Consider the following 24,343-nt stretch of genomic DNA (forward strand, 5'->3'; position numbering starts at 1 on the left):
AGCTTCGTGCGGCAATGACTACTGCTTACCTGGTTCCACAATTTCGGATGAATTCAGAAGAAGCCCGGAGCGAGCATTTATATAGAACCAAATAAACATTTCATCATTTCAGAAGACGTCTTGCGTTCTTTATGAAATTGCACGTGGCACAGATTCGGTGGAGGCTTGCAAAGATCGTTCACAATAATTTTTACTCAGTAATAAAACGACTCCGCGCCAAGGCCGCGCGTAGTTCAGCAGTAGAAGCGAAAAAAATAAATGCCACGCCGATCAGCGGAGCCGGCGTGGCGTGTTCCAACTGGCGTTCAAAAGGCGCGCGCCCAGAACCGAAACCGGAAGGTACTAATACCATCCGCTTCAAGGCCGCCGGGCTCTATCGGAGTGTCCGCTCTTGCGGAAATCTCATTCACTATGGTCATGCTGAGAAGCCAGTTACAGCTACAGTCAATTCGGCCGCCGGGCTCTATCGGAGTGTCCGCTCTTGCGGAAATTTCTCTATAGGGTCATGCAGAAACTCCAGTGACAGGACAGGAACGGTGCCACGGTATTTCGAAACTTAATTTTAGGGCATCTTACGCAACCTCCATTATTACCCTGGGAGCATGCTCGACATTTGTGCTAATATAGTCGCAGTATTTGCGCTACACGGAAACCTGGAAGCAGATGCCAAGGACTCATTCACTTAAAACGAGTTCTTTAATTGAAATTCACCCTTGCTCGCAAAAAAACATATGTTATGCTGAATTTGTTGCCATCCCCATGAACATCAGCCACTGATAAAGTGGTGCTGCATGTTCTTGTACTCTTTTAGACGGTTTTGCTCGCGCGATAACAGCAACCTAAAGACACCGGCCCGAAGAAACTTCCGGTCACGGGCCTTTATCAGTCTACTGCACCGGTACAGAAAGCGCGCATTTAGGTTGTTTCGCTGCGCGATAAGCCTATATTTAAGTTTAGAGGTAAAAGACATGCGCACTCAGCCTCAAGGATGATACATTAAATTTTGTATATAATTTACGGCGACCTTTACTTGTAAAATTATAGTTATGTACACAACAAACCTGTTCATAATCTGCGGGTTTAGGTTTTAACGCACCCCCGCTACTCGAACTCTCCGACAATGCTTCGTTAGAACTTGGTTGGCACATTCGTTCTCCTTAGCTGGTTTCCCAAGCTTTAGCTCAGGTGCTCTTATCTCAATACATGAAGAGTAAGAATTCGGTTTGAAGCGAAAAGCTTCACTACGCTAGTCAACACCGCGCTTCGCGCGAGCCGGTGTAGGTCGGAATCCGCTCCTTAAAGGGACGCTAAAGCGAAACAATAAATCTGTTTAGACGAATGAAGCATCGTTTGAGAACCATGCAGGCAGTCATTTAAAAAAAAATGTTTGATTATTAGATGAGAAAATGAAGGTCCAAGTATCGGTATTTGAATTTCGTGCCGAAACCCCAGCGCCGGTACGTCCTCGTGACGTCTGAGATTCCAAAGTATGTTTTCGCATTTGGGTCGCGTTGGCTGAATAAAGGTTGCCGAAACTTGCCATGTTTAATATTTGATTCCTTTAGAACACAATGTAGTCAATCTGTACCGCTATATGTTATTAGTAGGCCCTCGAAGATGCCATCAAATTGCAAGACGTCACAGCCCCCAGGTGCGGGAACTTAAGTAGGCGTCGCCACCCTTATTTCGTTCTTGCGCTTTTTCTCGCTTACCAAACGACTTATCGTTGTAAGAGTGGCGTTTTTGGTGTTGTAGAACGGTAATTTACTGATGCAGAAGAAATCATTTTTCCCTTTAGTGTCCCTTTAAGCGTGTTCGGAGTCGGCGCAGGTGGCCACTGCCGCGCGCTATACGTCATCGTTTGACGTTCGCCGAAAGCGAGTGTTTATCGCGGAGGCCGAGTATATAACCGCTTGCCAGAGAATAGGCGTGCGCATTCCGCGTGGAAGGAGAAGAGAGTGATAGTACCGATACAGACAGCTGTGTTTATGGCTGTACAGAAATCGCAAGACAATGTGCCCAACAATGATGAATAAAGAAGTTTAATAATTCTGCATAACTTATGGTATATATCATTGATAAGCAATTTGCATGACTACACAAGGCACACGTATAGCATAACCATAAGCTAACCAAAGCATATCCATAAGTGAAACTGTAAGCATAACCATAGGCTAAATCATAAAGCATAACCATAAGCTAAACCGTGAACATATCCATAACTTAGACCATAAGCATATCCATAAGTTAAACCGTAAGCATATCCATAAGCTAAGCCATAAAGCATAACCATAAGCTAAACCGTAAGCGTAACCATAGGCTAAACCGTAAGCATAACCATAGGCTAACTCATAAGCATCACCGAACCTTTTCGCTTCGAGATATCCGGGCTTAACCTTAGCTAAGCCCCAGCCAATTTTTTCTCAGCAACCACTGCACCAAATTTGATGAGGTTTGTTGCATTCAAAAGAAGAACGCCACCGAAAGGGACGCCACCTCCCCTATACGAGTCAGTATAGAAGACGGCCCAGTTCCGCCCGTACTGACTATAAGAGTCCTGGGCATGCTAATTCAACATAACACCCATAATTCTGAGGCGATTGTCCGATTACGGACGACAGCCCGCCAAATATGTGGCCTAATCAGACGAGTAGCCACACGACACCGCGGTGTGAAGGAGGCTGATATCTGCCATTTGACGCAGGCTTTCCTGATCAGTCGCGTCGTGTATTCCTTCCCTTACTACCACCTACGCGTTTCTGACAAGGAAAAGGTTAACAGCGTCATTCGCACAGCTCATAAAGCTGCCCTTGGTCTCCCGAGGTATGCGAACACTGAACGATTACTTGAGCTAGGTATATACAATACCCTAGACGAACTCGTGGAGGCCCATAAAACAGCCCAACGTGAACGACTCTCCCGCACCGCAACTGGCAGGGTTATTCTAAGTAAACTCGGGCTGAATCCCGTTATGAATCCAGCAGGAAGAACAACGTTACTCGGTGCGGTCAAACGCCGTTTGATTATAAAACCGTTACCCAAGAACATGCTCTCTGGGACACACGACAAGAGGCGGTCTGCCAGAGCCAAGGCCCTTCAAGAAAGGTACCAAAGCAGCCAGCACACCGCTTATGTCGATGCAGCAAAGCAAAATCACCAAACTTACGTAGTGAGCGTCGTGACCGGAGAGGGAAGTATCCTCAACGCCGCGACCATAAAAACAGCGTCCGCCGTGGAAGCGGAAGAGACTGCCATTGCTTTGGCCATCATGAATCCTTCCGTGCAAACTATCATAAGCGACTCCAAAAGGGCAATAGTCAACTTTTCGAGAGGCAGCATAGGCGTCTGTGCAGAGCTAGTCCCACGGGACTTTAATAATGAAAACACTGTTGAATTCGTATGGGTCCCTGCCCATTCGGGGAATCAAGGGAATGAGGAGGCGCACTGAGTAGCCCGAGGTCTAATCAACCGGGAGATGTGCCCCTCAGACTCGGATCCCATGGATGAGGCACCCACGACATACCACGAAATAACACACTATTACAAGCAAAAAAGGCGAATCTACCCGCCTGCAAACGCAAGCCTCACGCGAGCGCAAGCCTCGATCGTGCGTCGAATCCAAACTAAATCGTTCCCCAGCCCACATTGGCTAGCCATAATTACCAACGGGCAATGGAACCCAATATGTCAAAACTGCACAAATCAAACATTGGCTACCCAAAATCACATTCTTTGGGGGTGCGAGGGCTGACCCCCTCCCAGGTCGCTCCTGCCAGCTCCCTCACAACAGACGTGGGAAGAGCTGCTCAGAACGCCGGATGAAAAAGTACAAAAAGCCCTCGTTGCCTGGGCCGAAAGGGTCGCTCCTCGTGAGGGGCCATTCTAGGACTCGGGCCTGCCAGATCATAACTGAGCAGAGTCTCAATAAAGTTGTTACTACCACCACCAACTTAAAATCTAGTGACTCTTCATTTCGAATTTTCAATTTAGGTCCTCAAGTTTTTATAAAAAATTGGCAAATTTGAAAATTCTGAAAAAGTTAACCACGAAGTTTACATGTCTGTAACTCAGCAAAGAAAAACGATAACACAATTGCGGGAGTTGCATCTGGTAGTACATCTAAAGCGGACAAAATTTGTGTTACACATGAATCTAAAAAAATTTAGTAATATGGAAATACAGCTTTTGCAGAACCCTTGTAAACAACGTAATAAATCCACGTAAGCTATAAAATGACGTATCGAATTTGTCCGCTTTGAATGATCTAATGGATGCCGTTTACAGAACCGCGATGTCTGCTTTTGATGCATGGCTATGAATTTGTAAACATTGCGCTTCTATTTTTTTCAGACTTTCGAATATTGAAATTATGTTTAACAAAATTCAGGACCTAAATCCAAATCCCGCTTCCAGCAGTCACTATAATTTAACTTTCTCTCTCAAATGCAATAAATGTCATTAAAATAGGTCCAGGGTTTATCTCAGAAAAACGTTTTTGCGTTTTACATGTATTTGAATAGGCCATGTCGGAGTTGGGCCCGAGCTAAAGTTTCCTCTTAACTTCTTTGTTACATCTGGTCGCTGCTCACGTGGCCGCTTCGCACGACTTTTAATTGCTGCGGGGGCATTTTGTCTAAGGCGTAACCGGTGCGAGGCAGTTGCCGCAGGTGGCTGTACTCTGACCTACTGTCGCTTCTGTCAGAGGAGTTGTTCCTTCGAGAAGAAGAGTTCCTTCGTCAGTGGTCATGCCGTTTCCTGTCGGTGGCTGATGGACGCGTGTGGCTTAATTTTCGACCAGCCTGGTTCTTGTAGCCAGGCCATCAGAAGTATTCGTTTAATGCAGATCGAATGTAGGTACCCGGTATATCTGTGTGTGTGTGCTTTCGTATACATGATCATTTTTGTATATACACACCTCATGCACATCCCTTCAAAGTTGTTTAAAGTGTTCTGTCACATCATCGCTGTACATAACCATTGTGTGCACTGTATATAGGGAACATCATATTATACATGTGACATTTAGCTTATGTGTAACTGTGCCTTTCCGCTGGTCTATGTGATGATATGTTGGTGAGTGAGGACTCGGACACTACTTTGAAGACGTGGCGTGTTTCGTTTTTTATACGCTATCGTCCTGGTGGAATCGTGCCGTGATTATGAATCAGTGTTCGTGTCGTCTCTTTTCGAAATAAATGTGGTTATCCGTCAGTGGGTGAGGACTAAGAGGTGCAGTGTGCACAATGCCTCGTACTTTGTTTATGTTATCATCCTGGGGCAATTGTCCCGTCATTGTGACTTGTCGTTCGTATCGTATGTTGTTGAAATAATTTTTTTTCTGATCACGTCACTGAGAAAAACTGGAAGCTGCGCAGCGCCCACGTTTGTAAACGGCGAAAGGATATCTAAAGCCAGTAATGTTCTTTGAATCTTCCGAATGTTTCCATGGTAGGTGGTCTGAGATTCTCTGCCTACCCAAAGGGAAGCTGCCCCAGTGGAACATGGCTACAGGGCACATTGACCGCCGAACGCCACTCAGCTCTGTCATGCTTACGCACTGTCGCCTGAGAACTTAATAGCGTTTGAAGGTTCAGATGCTGCAGTCGGTGCTGGAGCTGTCTCACATTTCTCCGGCAGCCTGTAAGGCGACGTTTTCAGGGCACGTTCATCTTTGAAGTTCGCTGGGCTTCTCTTGTTGAGAAGCTGCCGTTTCGTTCTGTAGCCTCAAGACAGCTTCGCATAGACCGACTCTAAAAGGGCATGGGATATCCGCAAGTTTTTAAAGCAAATGTTCCGAGGCAGATCTGCGGCGTAATAGAGCGGAGTAGGAACCTCAAATGCACAAACGGTGTCACGCCGTGGTCATCACGTTGTCGTCACTAGCGTTGACGCCGTGCCTGCGTCCGTTTCACGCTGCCGTGATTCCACTGTTGTCATGTCTTTATACTGATGCGCTCGTGGTCTTCAAACCATCATGATCCGCATCGCCGTCACTCGATCATCGTCACATAATTCTCGTGGCACCACCACCGTAGCCGTCATCGTCCTCACGCTGCCATGCCATTTACAAAAAAGAAAGATGTCGAGGATAATGCACGCCGCCATCGTGAAACGCCGTTGTCGATCTCAGTTTTATACTACGGTAGCCTTCCAAATGTGTCTATATGATTTCTAAAGTCGCCCCATGAACTATTCGCTTACATTTACAGTCATCCTCGCTAGTTTAAACAACACTTTAAAAATGCGTGAGCATTCCTATGGTTACCCGACGAGAAAATTGTCCGTCCTTCCCCCATAGCCTAAGACGATCGCTTTCAAGGTAGAGCTAGCCAGCTGCGGAAGAAGACGACGACGAACGCGCGAGCAATGGCACAAACATTTGGGGGTGGGTCAACTTGAAATCTGTGACTAGGCCAAGTAGAATTCTGTGGCGGACCTACTTAAATTTGGGGATGTGCCAACTTGGAATTTGTGGGTGGGTACATGAAATTTGTCGGAGGTCATACTTAAATTACGGGGCGGGCCAAATTGAACTTTGAAGTGTGGGCCTACTCGAGACCTTGGGGCGGCCCAATGTCCAATAAACGCTGCCGAGCGTCCTTCGACCTCGCGGGCAAGCGAGCGCGTTTACATTGGGCCTTACCAAGGCGCAGTCAGAACGCCGGCGAGAGCTTGTAGCGACAAGGAACGCGCGCACAACACAAGCTTGAGATGGCATCGCGGCGATGCACTGTCCCCTCACGCAACACCTCACGAACTACTACGGCAGCTGGCGTTCCCTTTCGACCACTCTGTTCCATCGAAGAGCGTTTGTGCTCGGCGTTCCGGTTCAATTAGTACAATTGCATTGAAGGGGTCGGATGCGGCGAGAAAATCTTGACAATTGTCAACTAATGCTTTCTGTGCCACCGGAAAGGTCATGCGTAGACGTGCCTACACTAGGAAAGGCAAGTTAGCAACACTAAGCAAAAACTCAGTGCCCTTCCACTCTGTGAAGAAAGTGACCAGCGAAGTTGTGTATCATCATCATCATCAGCCTGGCTACGCCCACTGTAGGGCAAAGGCCTCTCCCATATATCTCCAAATAACTGGGTCATGTGCGAATTGTGGCCATGTTGTCCCTGCAAACTCCTTAATCTCATCCACCCGCCTAACTTTCTGCCGTCCCCTGCTACGCTTCCCTTCTCTTGGAATCCTGTCCGTAACCCTTAATGACCATCGGTTATCCTCCCTCCTCATTTCATGTCTTGCCCATGCCCATTTCTTTTTCTTGTTTTCAACTAAGATGTCACTAACTCGCGTTTGTTCCTTCATCCAATCTGCTCTTTTCTTATCACTTAACGTTACACCCATCATTATTCTTTCCATAGCTCGTTGCGCCGTACTCAATTTAAGTAGAACCCTTTTCGTAAGTCTCCAGGTCTCTGCCCCGTAAGTACGTACAGGTACGACACAGCTATTATACACTCTTCTCGTGTAGGGATAGTGGCAACCTGCAGTTCATGATCTGAGAATGCCTGCCAAAGGCACCCCAGCCAAATGTTATTCTTCTGATTGTTTCAGTCTCATGATCCGTATCCACGGTCACTACCTGCTCTAAGTAGATGTATTGCCTTACCACTTCCAGTGCCTCGCTACCTATCGTAAACTGCTGTTCTCTTCCGAGACAGTTAAAGCTTACTTTACTTTTCTGCAGATTAATTTTTAGACCCACCCTTCTGCTTTGCCTCTCCTGGTCAGTGAGCATGCATTGCAATCGGTCCCCTGAGTTACTAAGCAAGGCAAGAATATCACCGAGTCGCAAGTTACTAAGGTATTCTCCATTAACTCTTATCCCCAATTCTTCCCACTCCAGGTCTCTGAACACCTCCTGTAAACACGCTGTGAATAACATAGCATTAGATAGATCGTATCTCCTCCTGATGCCTTTCTTTATTGGGATCTTGTTGCTTTCTTTATGGAGGACTACAGTGGCTGTGGAGACGCCATAGATATCTTTCAGTATCTTTACGTATGGCTCATCTACATCCTGATTCCGTAATGCCTCCATGACTGCTGAGGTTTCCACTGAATCAAACGCTTTCTCGTAACCAATGAAATCTATATATGTGGGTTGGTTATATTCCGCACATTTCTCTATCGCCTTGATTGATAGTATGAATATGGTCTATTGTTGAGTAGCCTTTGAGAAGCTGTGTATGTGGGCCCCTCAATGGCGAACTGCGCTATCTTCGGAATCGGCCCACGTATGGGGAGTGCCTAACGCCTGCTTCACCTCCGCCGCGGGTCGGCCCTGCATTTCACTATCCTCGGCATGGGCTCACGTGTGGGGAGTGCTTAACGCCTGCTTCCCCTCCACAGCGCTTTGGCCCCGCATTGCACAATATTCGGAATCGGCCCACGTATGGGGAGTGCTTAACGCCTGCTTCACCTCCGCCGCGGGTCGGCGCTGCATTTCACTATCCTCGGGATGGGCCCACGTGTGGGGAGTGCTTAACGCCTGCTTCACCTCTGCCGCGGGTTGGCCTGGCATTGCACTATCTCCGGGATCTGCCCACGTATTTTCCTTAGCGCGCCAACGACACGAAAATTTCCTTGGACTGTAGAGGTATACAGCTTTGCTGTAAGAACGAAGTCACAGCCGAATCAAGCAATGCTCACGCTTTCGTAGACAATTCTCCGAATTCCTGTAGTTTTTTATAGCGAAGCGCTCTTTGCCTTCATTCCGGGCACTTTGCGGTAGGTAAGTAGATATTTTCTGTCTCGCCGCATTTTGAACCTCAGTAATAAAAAGCAATATATGACCGACAGAGAAATCTAGGCTCTGGATTTGAGCATAACAACCTACTGCATATACACTAGGCCACGATCAATTTCCTTTTCTTTGTAACTTGTTTAATGCAGAAGGACGACGCCTTTTATGTCACGCGCAAATCCACGAAACAACATTGTCCAATGTCACGTTCTAAAAACGTCAGCTACAGCGTGACTGGCGCCTCGCACTTTCATTTCGTTTCAAGGTGGTCAATTCCTCGACACGCGGCAACCATTCCGTTATGTAGGCATATTTTCTTATACTGCATTTTAAGTACTCGCGCGCTGAGTGAACGTCAATGTCCGCCTGCCTAACGACCATTCTGCGTTTCCATGTGTTATGCAGGCCACGTAACACATTCAGCCCGAAAGTCGTGCCAGCGCATGTTCCGTCATAGAAAAAAAATCACCGTCCCTTCCAGTCCGTGAAGATGTTGGAACAGCGAAGCTGTTATTTACACCGAGTGTTACAGCATGCAAGTCAAACTTCGCAAGCAGTCTATGATGTAGATGTGTTGTTTCACCATTCTTTCACCTCATTTTCGCTTTTGCATACTTCGCGTGGTGCGCAAGCTTTAGGAGTGCATTTTTCTTTTTCTTTATTGCGGTTCTCCCAGTTTTTTTTTTTTTTTTTTATCGCGCGAGTTCCACTGCCAGCTTTCGCTGACGCTCCCGGTAGCCAGCTTCTTCCTCAGGAGTACGCAGGCCACTTCTTGCTGGCGCAAGAAGCGCCGGCAGCCACGCGCTCTTAGTATCGCGTTTCAATCGCTGGGCGCTGTTCGTTGGGTGCAAACCACCGGCACAACATTTGTTTCTTTCGCGGTAGGGTGGAATCAATCGTCGATAATTTCGATGTCGATCTGTCCCGATCGCCGAAAATGCACCTTGTAACAACACTATAAGATTCCCGATATAAGATAGCATTCTCACAGCCGGAAGGAGTCGCTCCAACGGCGTTCCGCCTGTTGAGCTCTTCTTTTCCTCTCCCGCTAGGTCACATGGCCCCTTGTTAAGGAAGTCCGACCACGACGGCACAGCACCCGCATGAAGAGCTTAGCTGTAAAAGCGGATTTCGTGAGGATGAAGCGCGAGTTCTTTTTCAGTCCTACGCCGGAGCAGATGTTTTTCGAAAGGAAAGCAGTATCCCAACCTTCAAGTAACCTGTTCTCAGTCGTTTCATTGAATGACCCTCAATGACTATCAATGACTATGACTATTCATGAACATCAAATGACCATCAATGAACGACTGCGATGGCGATAGCCATCGTAGTCATTCATTCGTCATCATTCCACCTTCGTGATCTGATTCTTGTCATGCTATCGCCGTCGCGCCTTCGACTCAGGTCCAGTGGTCCAAGTTGTCTGATAGCTTGGGCCACTAGGCATGCGTTTGGGGTCGTGAAGACGTCGTGGTCAATGCACCGTCGTGCATTGACCGAATGTCTATTGTCCATTGACATTGACCATTGTCATGGGACTCTCACCATGCCGTCATCGTCATGCGATCGTCGCTACACAGTAGTCGGTATGCCGTCGTGGTCACGTCATTGTCGTCATACAGTTGTCATGCATTCGTTGGCACACCGCCATAGTCATGCCGTCCTGGTCGTCCATTCGTCTTCCTTACAGCTTCGTGGTCTAATCCTATTCATGCTGCCGCAGTCACGCCTTCTTCTCCGACCCAGCGGTCAAACTTGTCTAATAGATTGGGTCTCTAGGTATAGGCTTGTGCTTGTTATGCCGTCATGGTCGTTACATCAAGGTCATTCCAGGTTCGTCATCCGACACTCATCACGCCATCATCGTCCCGCCTATGTTGTCCTATAGTCGTCATACATTCTTTGTCATATCACCATATATGGTTTGACCACATAAGGTATGACCACGATGGCAACAGCCAACGTGGTCATACCTTCGTTATTATTCGAGCTTCAAGATCTCGTTCTCGTCGTGCTGTGGTCGTCGCGCCTTCTACACCGACCCTGTGGTCCAAGTTGTCTGATAGCTTAGGCCACTAGGTGGGGCCGTGAGGACGTCATGGTCCCTGCACTGCCGTCATTCTAGCTTTGTCATGGGACTCTCATCGTGCCATCGTCCTCACGCTGTCGTTTTGTCATTGTGATGACTTCAGCAACCTCATCTCATTGCCGTTACGTCGTGTTCGTAATATGGCCTTGGTCGTTCCATCGACATCAATGTATCTTCTTTATTGTATTGGAATTATACTACAGTCATTCAATCAGAATTACGTTACATTTGTCATGCCGTTATCGTCGGACAGTCGCCATCATACCTCCATTGCAGACCGTCGTCGTAGCGTCATCTAAGTTGTGCCTCATCGACCCTCCAGCTTTGTCAACCGGCCCTCGACATGCCACCGTCTTCACGCCATCGTAATCATACAGCTTTCGTGATAAAATTATCATCACGCCATTGTCACCATGAACTCCTCGTCATACCACTGTCCTCATGGCACGTCATGTAAAGAGATGTAAATGGTCAAAAAAATATCGAATATTTCGGGGGAAAACAGGTACTTTTTTTTCAACCAGGATAATATTTAAAAAAAAGAAAAATTACACACAGATTTCCGCAGAATTCTTCTGTTGCGAAGGGACACCTTTCCACATATCTAGAAGTTTGGTCAAAAGTAACTTGGGAATCTGCGAAGCACCTGGATATATCCACATTGTGGCAAGGACTTTGCTTTAACCAACCCTTGAGCCCCCTCTCCTGTCGCGTACTGTAGATTCCCCCTGCTTCTGCGGCATGTGAAAGAAACAGGTCCGAGTTTGGAAATGTATACACCATGATATGCAACAGGCTCGCAGGATATCGCGTGCAAATGCTTTTGTACGTGCTCTCGAACCTCAATGTCCGGAAGCATTCGTCCGCTGCACAGCGAAGCGTTGAAGCGTCAAGTTAAAATGAATCGGACACAGATTGATACAAACGTCGGTCTTGACGTTTTCGTGTGAAATCAATACCTTGATGTTAAATAGCGCCTAGATTTCGAACCTTGAAGCTCTTCTGGGGCTTTTGTCATGCAGTAATGTAACAATTAGATTCTTTTCAGTGTCAGAAAAGTAAATGTGTCGGATTTTTTGTTGCTCTGTGCGCAATCGTCTTGTTTTTTTCGTAATTTCCTGAAGAAAAGAAAGACGTGACAGAAAGCAATTATTTTCACGCCCCTCAACATTTCATGAATTTTACACCTGTAGTCATGCCATCGTCATCACTGCATCGTCGTCATACAGTCATCGTCATGCCATTATCATGTCGTTGTCGTCACTCTATTATTTAACTATCATCATCACTTCAATATCACCATACCGTTGTCGTCGTGCCATTGTCTTCATACCACCTTCGTCTATACGTCGTTGTCATTCCTTCTTCTTCCTTCTATCGTAATCATACTGTCGTCAATCAATCGTGATTATGCCGCCGTTGTCATGCCGTCATCACTGTGTCGTCATCGCACAGACGCTATCCTGCATCCGTTGTCATGCCGTCATGGTTATGCCATCTTGACTGCGCCATCGTCATTTCCGTTTCTTTTTCCAGTTGTCTGCATAGCGTCGTCATCATGCCACTGACGTCATACAGTCATTGTCATCTCATTGTCCTCTTGTCACCGTCATCACCACGTTCTTGTCGTTATACCGTCATCATAATTAAGAATCGACATCTCGTTGACGTCATGCCATCCTCGTTATGCGCCTTTGTCATTCCATCGATATCATTCCTTCTTCGTTATTCCTTCTCTTTTTGAAACAAGCCTACTCCTCACCCATTTTGAAGCTGCCGGCGCCTTGCGTATGTATGTCATATGCAAGATTCTCTCTGAAGGCTGGTATTGGCCAATACCTGCTAGGGCAGGCCATAAGCGCATCTTATTCGCACAGCGAGTGAAGTTGGGCTCCTAGGAGGTGCTGTTACCATGGAGCGGCAGTGTCTGGTCCACATATTCCATATGTACACGAAAAGGTTGTTCACTCTACGGGGCTCTCCCGTCACCGCTTCGCTGCCGTTCTCACGCAGCCGCAGTCGCCATATTGTTATGTGTAGCTGATGCCCAATGCTATTTACAATTTATTTACAGGGGAGCCAACGGAGGCCAAAATGGCGACGCTATATCAAACGGGCGCGCACGTCGTCTTCCTCCTCCTCAGTGCAGTCACACTGTAGCGGCTGTTCCGTATCAATATTTCTCTGAAAGGCACCAAAGGCGACCTCTATTTGCCGGGTGCAATATTAGGAACCCCACGCAATGTTAAAGGGCGAGGTTGCCACTAGCAGCTCCCGCAGCTCCACTACAAAAACGCGCAACCTGGCCACCGACGCGGGATCCGTCGGTGAGTTGTTATTCGTGCTACCGATATACGCACATGATCGAAAAGAGGTCGCGCTCAGAAGAAGTTACATACCGCGGATCGGATCACCAAAACGCCCTTTGACTGCTTATGTTACTGCAGCTAGATTTCGCAGGAGCATCATTATACAGTCAGTATCAGGCTCCGCAATTACTAACTCTGTGGATTACGGACATCTCCTGCACCCTTGGAACAGAGAATTTCGCCGAACACGGAAAATTGAAGTGTCCATCACGAAGCTGCGCTGCCGTATACCTGCATTGAACTTCTACCTCCACAGGTCTGGTCTGGTCCCCTCACCATTATGCTCATTCTGTGGCGAAGCGGAGACAATCGACCATTTCTTGTTGTCTTGCAGACGTTTTTCTATTATAAGAAAACGACTACTCGAAATCCCGCTTCGCTCTATTGGTCTAACTTTATCAGTGCCTGTGATCCTATCTTTTGGAGCCTCCATTGTTGGGTTCAGCCACAGAAATGTTTGCTTGGCGATCCAAAATTACCTAATTGAAACCAATCGATTTCCATGTTAGATTGATCGTTTCCCTCCCAACCATAGCTTTCTTTTATTTCTTATCTATTATTAATTATTATTGTTATTATTATTATTATTTTCTTATGCCCGGTTTTCATCTGATTATTTTTTTTTCTCCAAACACAGAACGTTTACTTTTAAACTCACACGCCCAAATTGTTAACTCCCTTGTTGTCATTATTATTTTTAGGCACCTAATTAAACCACCTGATTCTTGGCCAATCCCCCACTGTGGGTATGTGCCACGGCCACTCAGGACAACAACAACAACAACATAGCGGCTGATTAATCCCATCGGCGCAGCCCTGGCCCGTCGGAACGAAGGACGAAGGAGTGCAACGAAGGAGGTGGAATAAGAAAGGTAAATATGGCCCTGGTATATTTACACTCCTAACGCGTCTTTTTGCAAAATTTATTTGGTAATACGTACCTGGGAGGCACAAAACTCGTTGCTCGTTACAGTTTGATTACACTTTGTCAGCTGATACTATTCGTCGTGCGCTTGTTCGTGATCTTGGGGGTTTACGTAGGCTAAAGGCGGGATTTCCATCTTCATGTGTCTTGTATTATCAGTGGTGCCACGAGACATTTAGGCATAATTTCTAGACTTACAAAAAAGGTTGGGGCACCCTGAATGTTTCAGAGCACTGTTCTGACCACTAGTCAGGGCGCAAATGAATTTGGCTTCACTACAATGGAGAATTCTATTAGTGTCCATCAAAGTAACTTAACGCTCAGCGTGGATTGTTCACACTTACTACGACAAATATATTCGTCGACGGCGAATCTATGGTTACTCAAGCCTGTTAATTAACATAAGTATGCTTTCTTTAAGTGACAGAAGGCTGGCGCGCGATTTAAGTTTCTTGCGACCTGTGGCGCGTGGGCTGGCTGATTGTAATGTGTTACTAACATCGTTGCAGTTTCGGGTACCGTCACTCAAAAGCAGCAGGGGTTCTGGCGTGTTTTTTCCGCAATTGTTCTTTAACTTGCCCCATGGCACGGTCGCAACAAGTGTACAGTGTCAATTCATCTGACATGGGCGTTTTCAATTGAGTGTCTGTGCAAAGTTGGTGCACGGGGATGCTTGAGAAAAATTAGTTCAGCAAGTACATCTTCTCAAATTCTTCTCAACTTATTCTCATCTGTGGTCTTGTGTACTCACTTTAGCATGCGATATTCGTGGAAATGCTGTTCTTTGTTAATGTGTTATTCTGTTCGTGTATTATTAAGTTCATGTGTGTACTAGCGACCTTCTGCCAAGGCTTTACAGCTGTTGGCAGGCGCTGAAATAAAGAATGAGCAAAGGTGTCCTTGCGGCTTCAAAGAAAAACGTTTCGACACCCCTTCAAGTAACACAGCGCTAACACAGCGACAAGAATGAAAGGAGCAACAGAACAGGCCCTGTTCCGTCGCGTTTTTCATTCTTGTCAGCTTATTTGTCCGCGCTGCGTTAATTAGGGAGAGTTTAGTGGGTCACGTATCGGCTTACATCACGGGACACCCGGGCCGCTTCAGTTTCCTCTATCTTCGCGACCGGCCCATGATGCAACGCTGCAGCCAGAACCCGCCATGTTGGTGTGCAAGGCGCAAGGTGTTTGTCTGAAGACTACGTAAATAAAGCCGGTGAACTATATCTAGATTTCAGCCCGTCAGTCTACGAATATCAATCTAGAGCCTTCACATAATCTTCACATTATCTACAATCTTCACATAAAATCCACACTGCCTTAACGGCTGCGTGAACCCCCATTCACCTAGTCTTTAAATTCGTATGCTCTGTGGTTAAAACAAATGTATTCACCCTGTGTCCGATATTTTCATCTCGGGAATACTCTCTCTAAACAGTAAATGCAGTGAGGACTTTCTTTCCGTGGTGCATACACTTAACTTACTGGTGAATATTTCGTATAAATGGAGAGAAATTCTGCTTGAGGAAAAGTCAGCAGTTATGTTGGCGCAGCAGTCAGGGATATATTTTAACGACGTCTTCAAAATTCCAACTTTAGCGCGGTGGCAAGCAGGATGCGCATTCAGCTGCCGCGTCTTCATTGGGTTCGGTGACCACCACACAAATTTTCAGCGACGGATTCAATGCGCGCAGTTATGTCAATCTGAAATGACAAAAACTCTGTACTTCTCAGTGTTTTTATATTGTTGTACACCCTACATTCATTGTTCGTTGCAGGTCTGTTCATTCTATCGTAATTCCCTTCAGCCCGTCAAAGTCCTGAACATCTTTAAAGAGCGCTTTACCCTGGATTTTTCCATCAATTCAGATTTTTGTATCAAATACATGTCAGACGCCGAGAAGCTCTCAGTAGACAACTGCTACGCCTATCAGAGAGAAAGTTGTTGCATTTATGAGAGAATACCGAATGCTACCGAATTTAGCAAAATAACATAGTATTCATTTAGAGCTTCTTAGTTCTTACAGAAATCGCCTAAAATTGCGAAGTTTCAAAACACTACGCCCCAAGCCCAGCGTATCAGTTTTGATACGCTGAATTTGATGCCTAAACGCTCAAATTCACGTGCTCGATGCCTAATGTAGAGCCCTTAGTTTTTTATATGCAGGAGGAGGGAGCTATTTCAGCTTTGGATAGTTCCCCAGATGAATTACTTATGAAGTAATTACCGAACTAATAAGTTTTCCTCAGTGATCACATCACTGTTTTCTAAGGAGAAATATACTCTCCATGGAGAGGTACAAATACGAGCAAGTTGTTTCATTTTCTCTGGGATGGAAGGGTGTTCGGGCATTGTGGGCTTAAATATCCTTGCCCCTGCACCAAGACACAGATACCGCAGTTTTGTAAACTGCATCTATTGTAGCGATCGATCGGATAAACAAAATGGGGAAGTTCGCTGCTTGCGTGCTATAGTTGAAATGTTTACAAAGGTGTGTAAATGCCCTACTCAGAAAATAGCGGTACATTTCAGTCTACCGCATAATATGTCACTTTTTGCCGCCTTAGATTACTGAGCACGTGCAGCTTACAGTAGGTGTAGTTCAAACACGGGTGCATCATCATATTCTGTCATTTCGGAGTTGGAGAAATGCACGCATAGTGCATGAACTTGGTGAATTTCGACATTGCAAAATGAGACATTGATGGCGAAAAATATAAAAGCAACTTGATAGACTCGGTTGAGTGTGACTGCTGTTTAATGCAGCAGTCCTCGTCAAATTTTACATAGTGTCTGCTAAGTAAAACCATTTCTCGGTGCCCACGGATTTAAAAAGGGCTGCAGGAATATACCGTCCTCCTCAATGTCGCGGCAGGTCGCAATGGAACTAAATGCGGGAGCACAGCTCCTAGCCTGCAGTGGTTCCTGTTGTGTGGACAATTTTGTGATTCAACTCACCATACTTAAGGGGCCGGTGAAAGGGTAGGCTGGAGTCATGAGCATTAATGTGCTAAAGTGATGCTCCTTTCTTTTTTTTTATTGGCTCCCTTGCATTTTATACGCCATAGCAAACGAACGTGAAAACTTAGTTCGATAACGTTCCGAAGGCACTAAACTGAAAGCGCATTTGGCAATGTTTTTGTCAATTTTCCTACTTTCACACGGCTCAACAACACACAACGTAAGCGTTGGCTTGCACTTACCAGAACTCGCGTTCTATCCTCTAAAGCAGCCGCCATGCGTCGCCACCGGTGTTGCCGCTGCTGACCGCTATCCAGCAACGAAGCCGTTCAACTGACCGCGGTCATCGGAGGCCAGCGAACGTGGACCGAGCAGCCGGGCACAGAGTTTGATCAGCGGCCGACGCCACGCTTACCTTTTTCTGTGATCTGTTTTGTTTTGGTTCCAGCTCCAAGCGTCGGACTGGACGCATCCCTCCCCCACCACCGTCCTCGCCACGGAGAAATAAAATACCGCTTCACAGCGCATACCTCTCAACCAGCACGGCGCCTCTTTTACGATCGTTTTATGCAAAGTCAGAGCTGGTCATTCATTTATCCTTTTGTAACCGTTTTTCTCTTCTTTTTTCGCGGAATCGATTCCTTTGCTGTTTTTGCCGTTTTGGTTTAATTCGTTTCCCACGCTTCACTCGTACGGAGTCACTGTGGTGGGAGACGCGAACCGGAAGTGCTGCCGACCACTTCCGGTTTGGAGGTCGCGTACGCAAGCATGGTCCGAAAACCGGACACGCAGTATGGTACAGGCTATGGACGAACGGGCGTATCGCTTCCGGTCTCCCTGGCCAGCGTCAGACGCGTCGCACGTAGGCCCGTCTCTGTCATGTTTCAGCTAGACGTCCACAGTATTTCGGGCTTTGCGGTCCACGCATAAAGAGCGATTCGGAAACGAGACAATTCACTTATCTGTGGCTGTTCTCTGGTCTGGTATAGAATGGTAGGAAAATAATTTTTGAAAAACGAACCACGGAGGAAACAGAATTTTTTAGGATGTTTAAAGCACTTGTGTATTTTCCTTCCTATTATTAATATTTAAATTTGTTTCGGGGCTGTCAGTGCTCGTTGAATCGCATTACCGCTAACCGGCACTCGCACAATGAAACGGCAACTGTTGTGATGTGGTACAATACTCGACGCCCACGTATATATGTAGTTATTGGGTCAAGGACCAAAAGTGTCTGAATTTTAGGACGCCCAGTTCCCTGTTCCGCTGCTTAACTGCAGTGTAACTTTCTGATTATAGCGTTTGGATAAGCGTCGATCGATGGGTTTTGGGCTTCGTGAAGTATGTCGACCGTAATGTTTTCTGCAGGACTGTGACTTAATTAAAACTTCGTTATAGCGTGTTCCTCCTCGTACCAATCAATGTATTTATTTATATCTAGCTACTGACAATCATGCTCCTAATTTCCCCAGTATTCGTGCAGGGCTAAAACCGGAAAGCGGAGAATAAGCAACAGTATACGACTCAGTCCTACATGCGATGCAGCCAAAGCAGTAAACTGATTATGTAAAAGCGCTGCCCTATTGATTCTCACGGTATTTTGGTGATTCAAAAAGCGACGAAATATATATTCTTTCATAATATGCGTTCGTATTTTCGATCGGTGGAAAGCTCCCGCTCCCAAGTTACCACAAACAACGAGCTTCTACAGATTCCAATGAATTATCGTCGCAAATTTTGGACCAATTTTAATATGTGGCGCTATAATATCAATTATTATAGCAATTTATGAATCCTCTGACTTTATTTAAGTTGTTGGGATTTGCGTGCAATACCACGATACGTTTATGAGGCGCATGGCAACGGGGGCCTCGGGTTGTTCTTTTTTTTCTTTGGACCCCCTCAGTTTTAGAACATATGCGCCTAAACCTAGATACGCGAGCACCTTTTCATCCCCCCGCCTTCCATCGAAGTAACGCCACCACAACGAGCACCGAACCCGCAACCTCGAGCTCAGCAATGCAACGCCATGCTAAGCTATACTAGGGGTGGGTCGGTCTGACTTTTACAGGCCTTCTCTTTGCAGGCTTCAAATACTCTGTACAGATCACAGTTTACTTTAGTTTCTTCAGTCAGTATAATCGTCCCACCACCTACCAATTCTCTAACAAAAATCTGCGAATCTTATTAAAGTATTATTGTTCAAGTTAAGCGATTATTCAATTCCAAGTAGCTCTGCTTGGATAAGGTTTCAGTGGGAGCCCTCATTACGCTTAGCTTTGTTGATGAAATGATATGATGCCTGTGGGTTCCGGGCCGCGTATATAGGAGGGCACTTGGTCGGTAGCCTTGAGCCGCATCACGTAACGGGACGAGTCACAGGCTGGCGCATTCATTGTGCCCGGCCTTGATCTCATGTAGAGGCCATACGCCGTTGGCAACGTGGGAAGAAAACAATTCATAAGTCTCACGCGATATAGGTGAAGGGCGGACAGCAATAGCAAGTTTTCGCGTAGCGTTTGAACTCTCTTGGGATGGTGTTATAACTACAGGCGGGTGTGATATTTTGAGCGCAACGCAGAACGCATGACAATGCCTGCTGCGCCGAAGAAACAGTGCCCTGGCAGCTACCGGGCGTCTTAGACTAGTGGCATCACCAGGAGCACCGACATGTGGCACTGCAACCGTCGCCTCTCACAGGGGCACGACAGCCGAGACCGAGAGGAGAGCCTCGTTGTTAGTCGGCAACCAGTGACGTGTTAGATGACGTCATCTCGACGTTTGCTGTTGAGATCGGAGCATGCGCACAGCAGCTCAGCAGAAACCCTATGGTGTACTTACAGCGGCGTGCGAGCAACGCTACGGATACACCTTCAACATATAAACAACGACGCTCATGTCAGCACCGGAAGTCAGAACGTTGCCCCTTTCTCTGCCACCGAGGCAGTTGAGCGTAGCGTTGACGATGCGTGCACTTCGTTCCGTCCTGTTACTTTTTTTTTTTGCACACCATGCGCACTCCGCGTCTGTGAAATGCCTCTCACTAACCGCACGCGATTCGCGCATGCGCAGTCAATAGCGAGACCACACGACAATGGCAGCGCCAACGGCATGAATGTGCCTCGAGCTTATGCAAGTGCGATCGCAATAAAATGTTCTCGCGAGTTCATCCGCTCCTGTTGCGCATATTGAGAGAACGTTATCCGGAGGTACATTGGCTTGACGCTCATCAATGCGTTACATATGGTCAAGTTTGTATGTTTCCAAATGCCCTCTTCAGTCACGGCGTCCGCATTTGTCGACGCGACCTAGTTTTTGCCATTTCTGTGCAGTGGTAGCAAGGAATAGAGGACAAACATTAGGCTTGGGGGCAGATTCTGCTAAACTAAATTATTTCCATTTTTCTGAGCACTGAGTTATGTGTGTGCTTACAGAGTACCGCTTTGGTGAAGGCACCACCGTGTTTTACGTGACATTTGACGTGGGACATGTCGGTAGCAACCAAGATATTTTTCTTCCTTGAAATGCTTGCAGCCAGTAAAAACTTGCGCATGTAATTCAGGGGGTGATTGAAACATTTTAACGCGCAAGCATTCCTTGCTACCATGTCAACCAGGAAGATATCCTCTTCCCCTGTCGTAATCAGCTACCGGCCTTCCTAAGTGTCGTCGAGTACTTCGACTTGTCAGGGCTCTCGGCGAGACTATAGGAAATTTCTCCAAAGACGGATGGCCTGACGGCCATACCACCTCAGGGCTTCCTGATCCGCCACTACTTCACTTCTACTGGGCCACCTCCTATACGGTCTACCTCCAGCCTACTCCTCTGGTCGAACCCACTGGGCCCTCCCGGCCGGGCTTCTCTGATGCTGCTGGGACGACCCTCTACCTTTCTCCCTCCTACCCTCTCTTTCCTTTAATCCCAGCTCCCCCGCCCTGCTGGCGCTGAGCCGTGCTCCCGCATGGGTTGCAGAAGATAGTGCCAGCCTTTCCTCCTTTCCCACAATAACCACTTCTCCTTGGCGAGTATCCCAGCCCCGTCACGCGAGAAGTGTAGTGCCTTGAATATGCCCAAAAATTTGTAATTTGCAAAGAGATTAGATCCTTATAATAGTGTAAATGTAGATGATTGACAGCTTTACAAGCGATAAGGAACAATTAAAACAAAAATTTGCACAGAGAATACCCATAGAGATACAGAGGGCTCCTAAGAAAATGCACGCGGAAGCTTATAGTAGGGGTGAGCAAACTTGAAGTTTGGTCGTGGGCCAACTTGAAACTTGGGGTGGGCCGACAGAAAGTCGAGGGTGGACGGACTTAAGTTCTGAGATGGGCCAACAGAAATTTGGGGGCATGCTTACGGACACTTAGACAACTCAAGCGAAGGTTCTCCATTGTTTTTTTATGAAGAAACGCAGCATGACGGACTTTAGAATACTCAAATGTTTAGTTCCTCTGTAATCACCATGACTCATTATAAAATGAACATAGCTATTCTACCACCTTTGCTTGCAGTGGAGTCTCAAGCATGCTGGCATAAAATTACCCGTTTCAAACATGTGTCGACAGTCACTCGTGTTTCGTGAATGAAGGGGATACGAAATGTTTTGCTGAAAATAACATTTTTGGTGCAAATTTCAATAAACCTGTTGATTTGATCATTAATTGTGGCACCTTCAAATTGGTGATAAACACTTCGCCAGCATCTCCAGAACGTGACTTGTTGTTGGAATCAAGTGGGTAGGAGGCCATCCTCGATCCTGCATTTGGCTATGTTAAACTAGAAATTGGGTGAGACACAAGGCCAGCCATAAAATTCAAAAATTTGTAATCGGCTTAGCGTGCAGCTCACGTTGTCCTCTACCTTTGATGTATTCGTAGCTTGCGTGAAAAAAGTATGTAGCCTGCCAAGCTTAGTATTGTTTCATGTCTGAAATATTTCTGGCCCAAGAGAGACTACTTTGTCAAGGTAATTAACCTAAACATAAAAGACTAAGTGTACGCCTTGGAACCCAACCGCAATTCACATAAATCACAAGAAAATATATTCACCCTTAGGCACGCGTACAACTGTGGTATGAACATTGTGTACAATATAAGCCAATTAGGTTTGCTTTTTTAAGTGATGGTGAGAGGGTTCATGCTTAAAACAGCTTTTTTTCCTGTACAGATCTGCATTTGTGCCACTGGTTTTAGAATGAAACTAGAACTTCTCGAATTTTCTGAGTGATGCTTACATCATTGCTCAACAAAAGGTTTCGTTTTAGCAAGAATAAACTGCATTTAATAACATTTACCTATATAAATACCTGTTTACCTGAATAAACCTGTTTACCAGGTATAATAGTCAACTCACAGAGAGCAGCGGAATTCTGTTGATTGTTTATGGCCTTCAATACAGGCCTCATAGAAACGATACTGAACTTAAGCGGTAGTGTTTATGTTGGATGTCTTCAGCATGTGCGATCACAATGCGTGCATTTTGGTGCAAAACAAAATGCAATAGGAACCGCAGCCGAACAGCGGCATATTCCCTATGTAATGTTAAGATTTTCACAAGCCATCGCCGCGGAGGCCGACAAGGGCGCCATTGCAGTTTTTAAGGGCAACAGAATTGGACAAGCGGCTGTAGCCTGAACAGATGTTTATAGTGCTGCAAGTGCTACTGTGCTGGGCGGTGACGGTATGCGGTGACAGTGACCGACTGTGACTGTATGTCTATGCTCCTTTCTTTCTTTATCTCTACTTTGCTATCACATTACCTCCCCTCTCCTCTCTCTCCAGCGTAGGGTAGCAAACCGGATCTTCCCATCTGTTTAACCTCCCTGCCTTTCCCCTTTCTTCTGTCTCTCTCTCCCTCTTCGATGCCATGGCTAATCGCATCTGGTGTAGCGTTTGGTGGTCAACACACATTTCTTTCCTTTTTTTTCGCAAGGCCGAATCGATTAGCGGCATACTCTCTGTAAGCTCCGTAGCAGTGCGCAATGATTCTCATATCTTCAGCCCAAGATGTAAATATCATATTGCGTTCTCAAGCCGAAGTGAATCAGGCTCACGTGATATCTGCCACCCAAATAGCTAAATATGTACCCGAAGTTCTTATTTATTTATTCATTTATTTATTTTATTTATTTATTTATTTATTTACTTATTTATTTATTTATTTATTTATTTATTTATTTATTTTTACACATAGAATATTAAACAGGACCTGTCTCAGCAGATTGCTGGTCCTTCAGCTTTATACTCAAAGAGGAGGACATTCTTTGCACGAGAAATGGAAATCTATGGTCGAATAATTAACCAAATTCTAATAATCAAGCTTTAGCTAACTATATTTTGCCACATATTCCTATCTGCCAATTTTAGCTGTTGGAATCGCAAGACGCATCCACTTGGAGTGAACTCTCAAAATGACACCAGCTTGGAGAAATTCATTCCCAGAGCGTGCGACAAAGTACATTAGCGGTTCGAGTAGATTTGGGCTGCCGTGCATGAAACGGCACTTACTTAAAAAATGAGCGGAGTACAACAGTAGATATTCTACTGCAAGATTCAAGCATCCTCAGAGTTGGTTCCAAGTGCCCTGCCCACTCAGCCGCTAGAATTCGTAAATTTTGGTATATGGAGTCAATTATATAAAAGAAAAAGTTAATTGATGACATTTTTCTTAATCAATTGATTACGTACATTTATTACTCGTCCAAGTAATGTTTTCAGTTGAGTAATCCTGCTCAAATTCTGGAAGTGTGCCGTGATCCCCAGGCAATACTTAACAAACACATTCTGGGGGCCAATTAAAGAAAACCGTTTTATATATTAAGCGAGCACCACAATCGTGGTCTAGTTACGAACTTGATTTTCATGTATGGTGCTTTCTGTCTCACCTGAGGGCTCTCTCTATTTGTTTATTTGTTTATTTATTTATATTACTCGTCGCGAGTCCCACACCGTCTACCAAGCCCGTAAAGAGTACTCATACTCCCCCCCTTCCCTCTGATCTTTTTTATTTATTTTTTTTCCTTTGCGCGCGTGTCCCTGAGGCCCAATTGTCCGCGCTCAGTCAATCCAAACAAGCGTGACGTTCAGTCGTCACAGTCAGCTGCACACATCGTGCAGGCGCAATCTCTCACGCTTCTGAATGGAGCAGTAGCAGCCGGAAGGTTATATTTGGTGATTTTATTTTCCTCTCTTTGTTTTCTCACTGCACACGCATGCGCAGCAGTGCAGTGAACGGGACATTCATAC

The 24,343-nt window shown here is 46.0% G+C and overlaps 1 protein-coding gene across 2 annotated transcripts in view; it reads right to left on the bottom strand.

Annotated features, from left to right (window-relative positions):
- LOC126533742 (uncharacterized) overlaps positions 1–17,502 on the bottom strand; it is a 36,171-nt gene extending 18,669 nt beyond the window's left edge. For both annotated transcript variants that reach the window (XM_055071964.2, XM_050180929.3), the window contains exon 1: positions 17,339–17,502. In XM_055071964.2, coding sequence (XP_054927939.1) covers positions 17,339–17,374 — 36 coding nt within the window. In that variant the 5' untranslated portion in view covers positions 17,375–17,502. The remainder of the gene's footprint in view (positions 1–17,338) is intronic.
- Between the last annotated feature and the right edge of the window lie 6,841 nt (positions 17,503–24,343).

Source organism: Dermacentor andersoni, chromosome 7 (genome assembly GCF_023375885.2).
Source record: "Dermacentor andersoni chromosome 7, qqDerAnde1_hic_scaffold, whole genome shotgun sequence".
NCBI lineage: Eukaryota > Metazoa > Arthropoda > Arachnida > Ixodida > Ixodidae > Dermacentor > Dermacentor andersoni.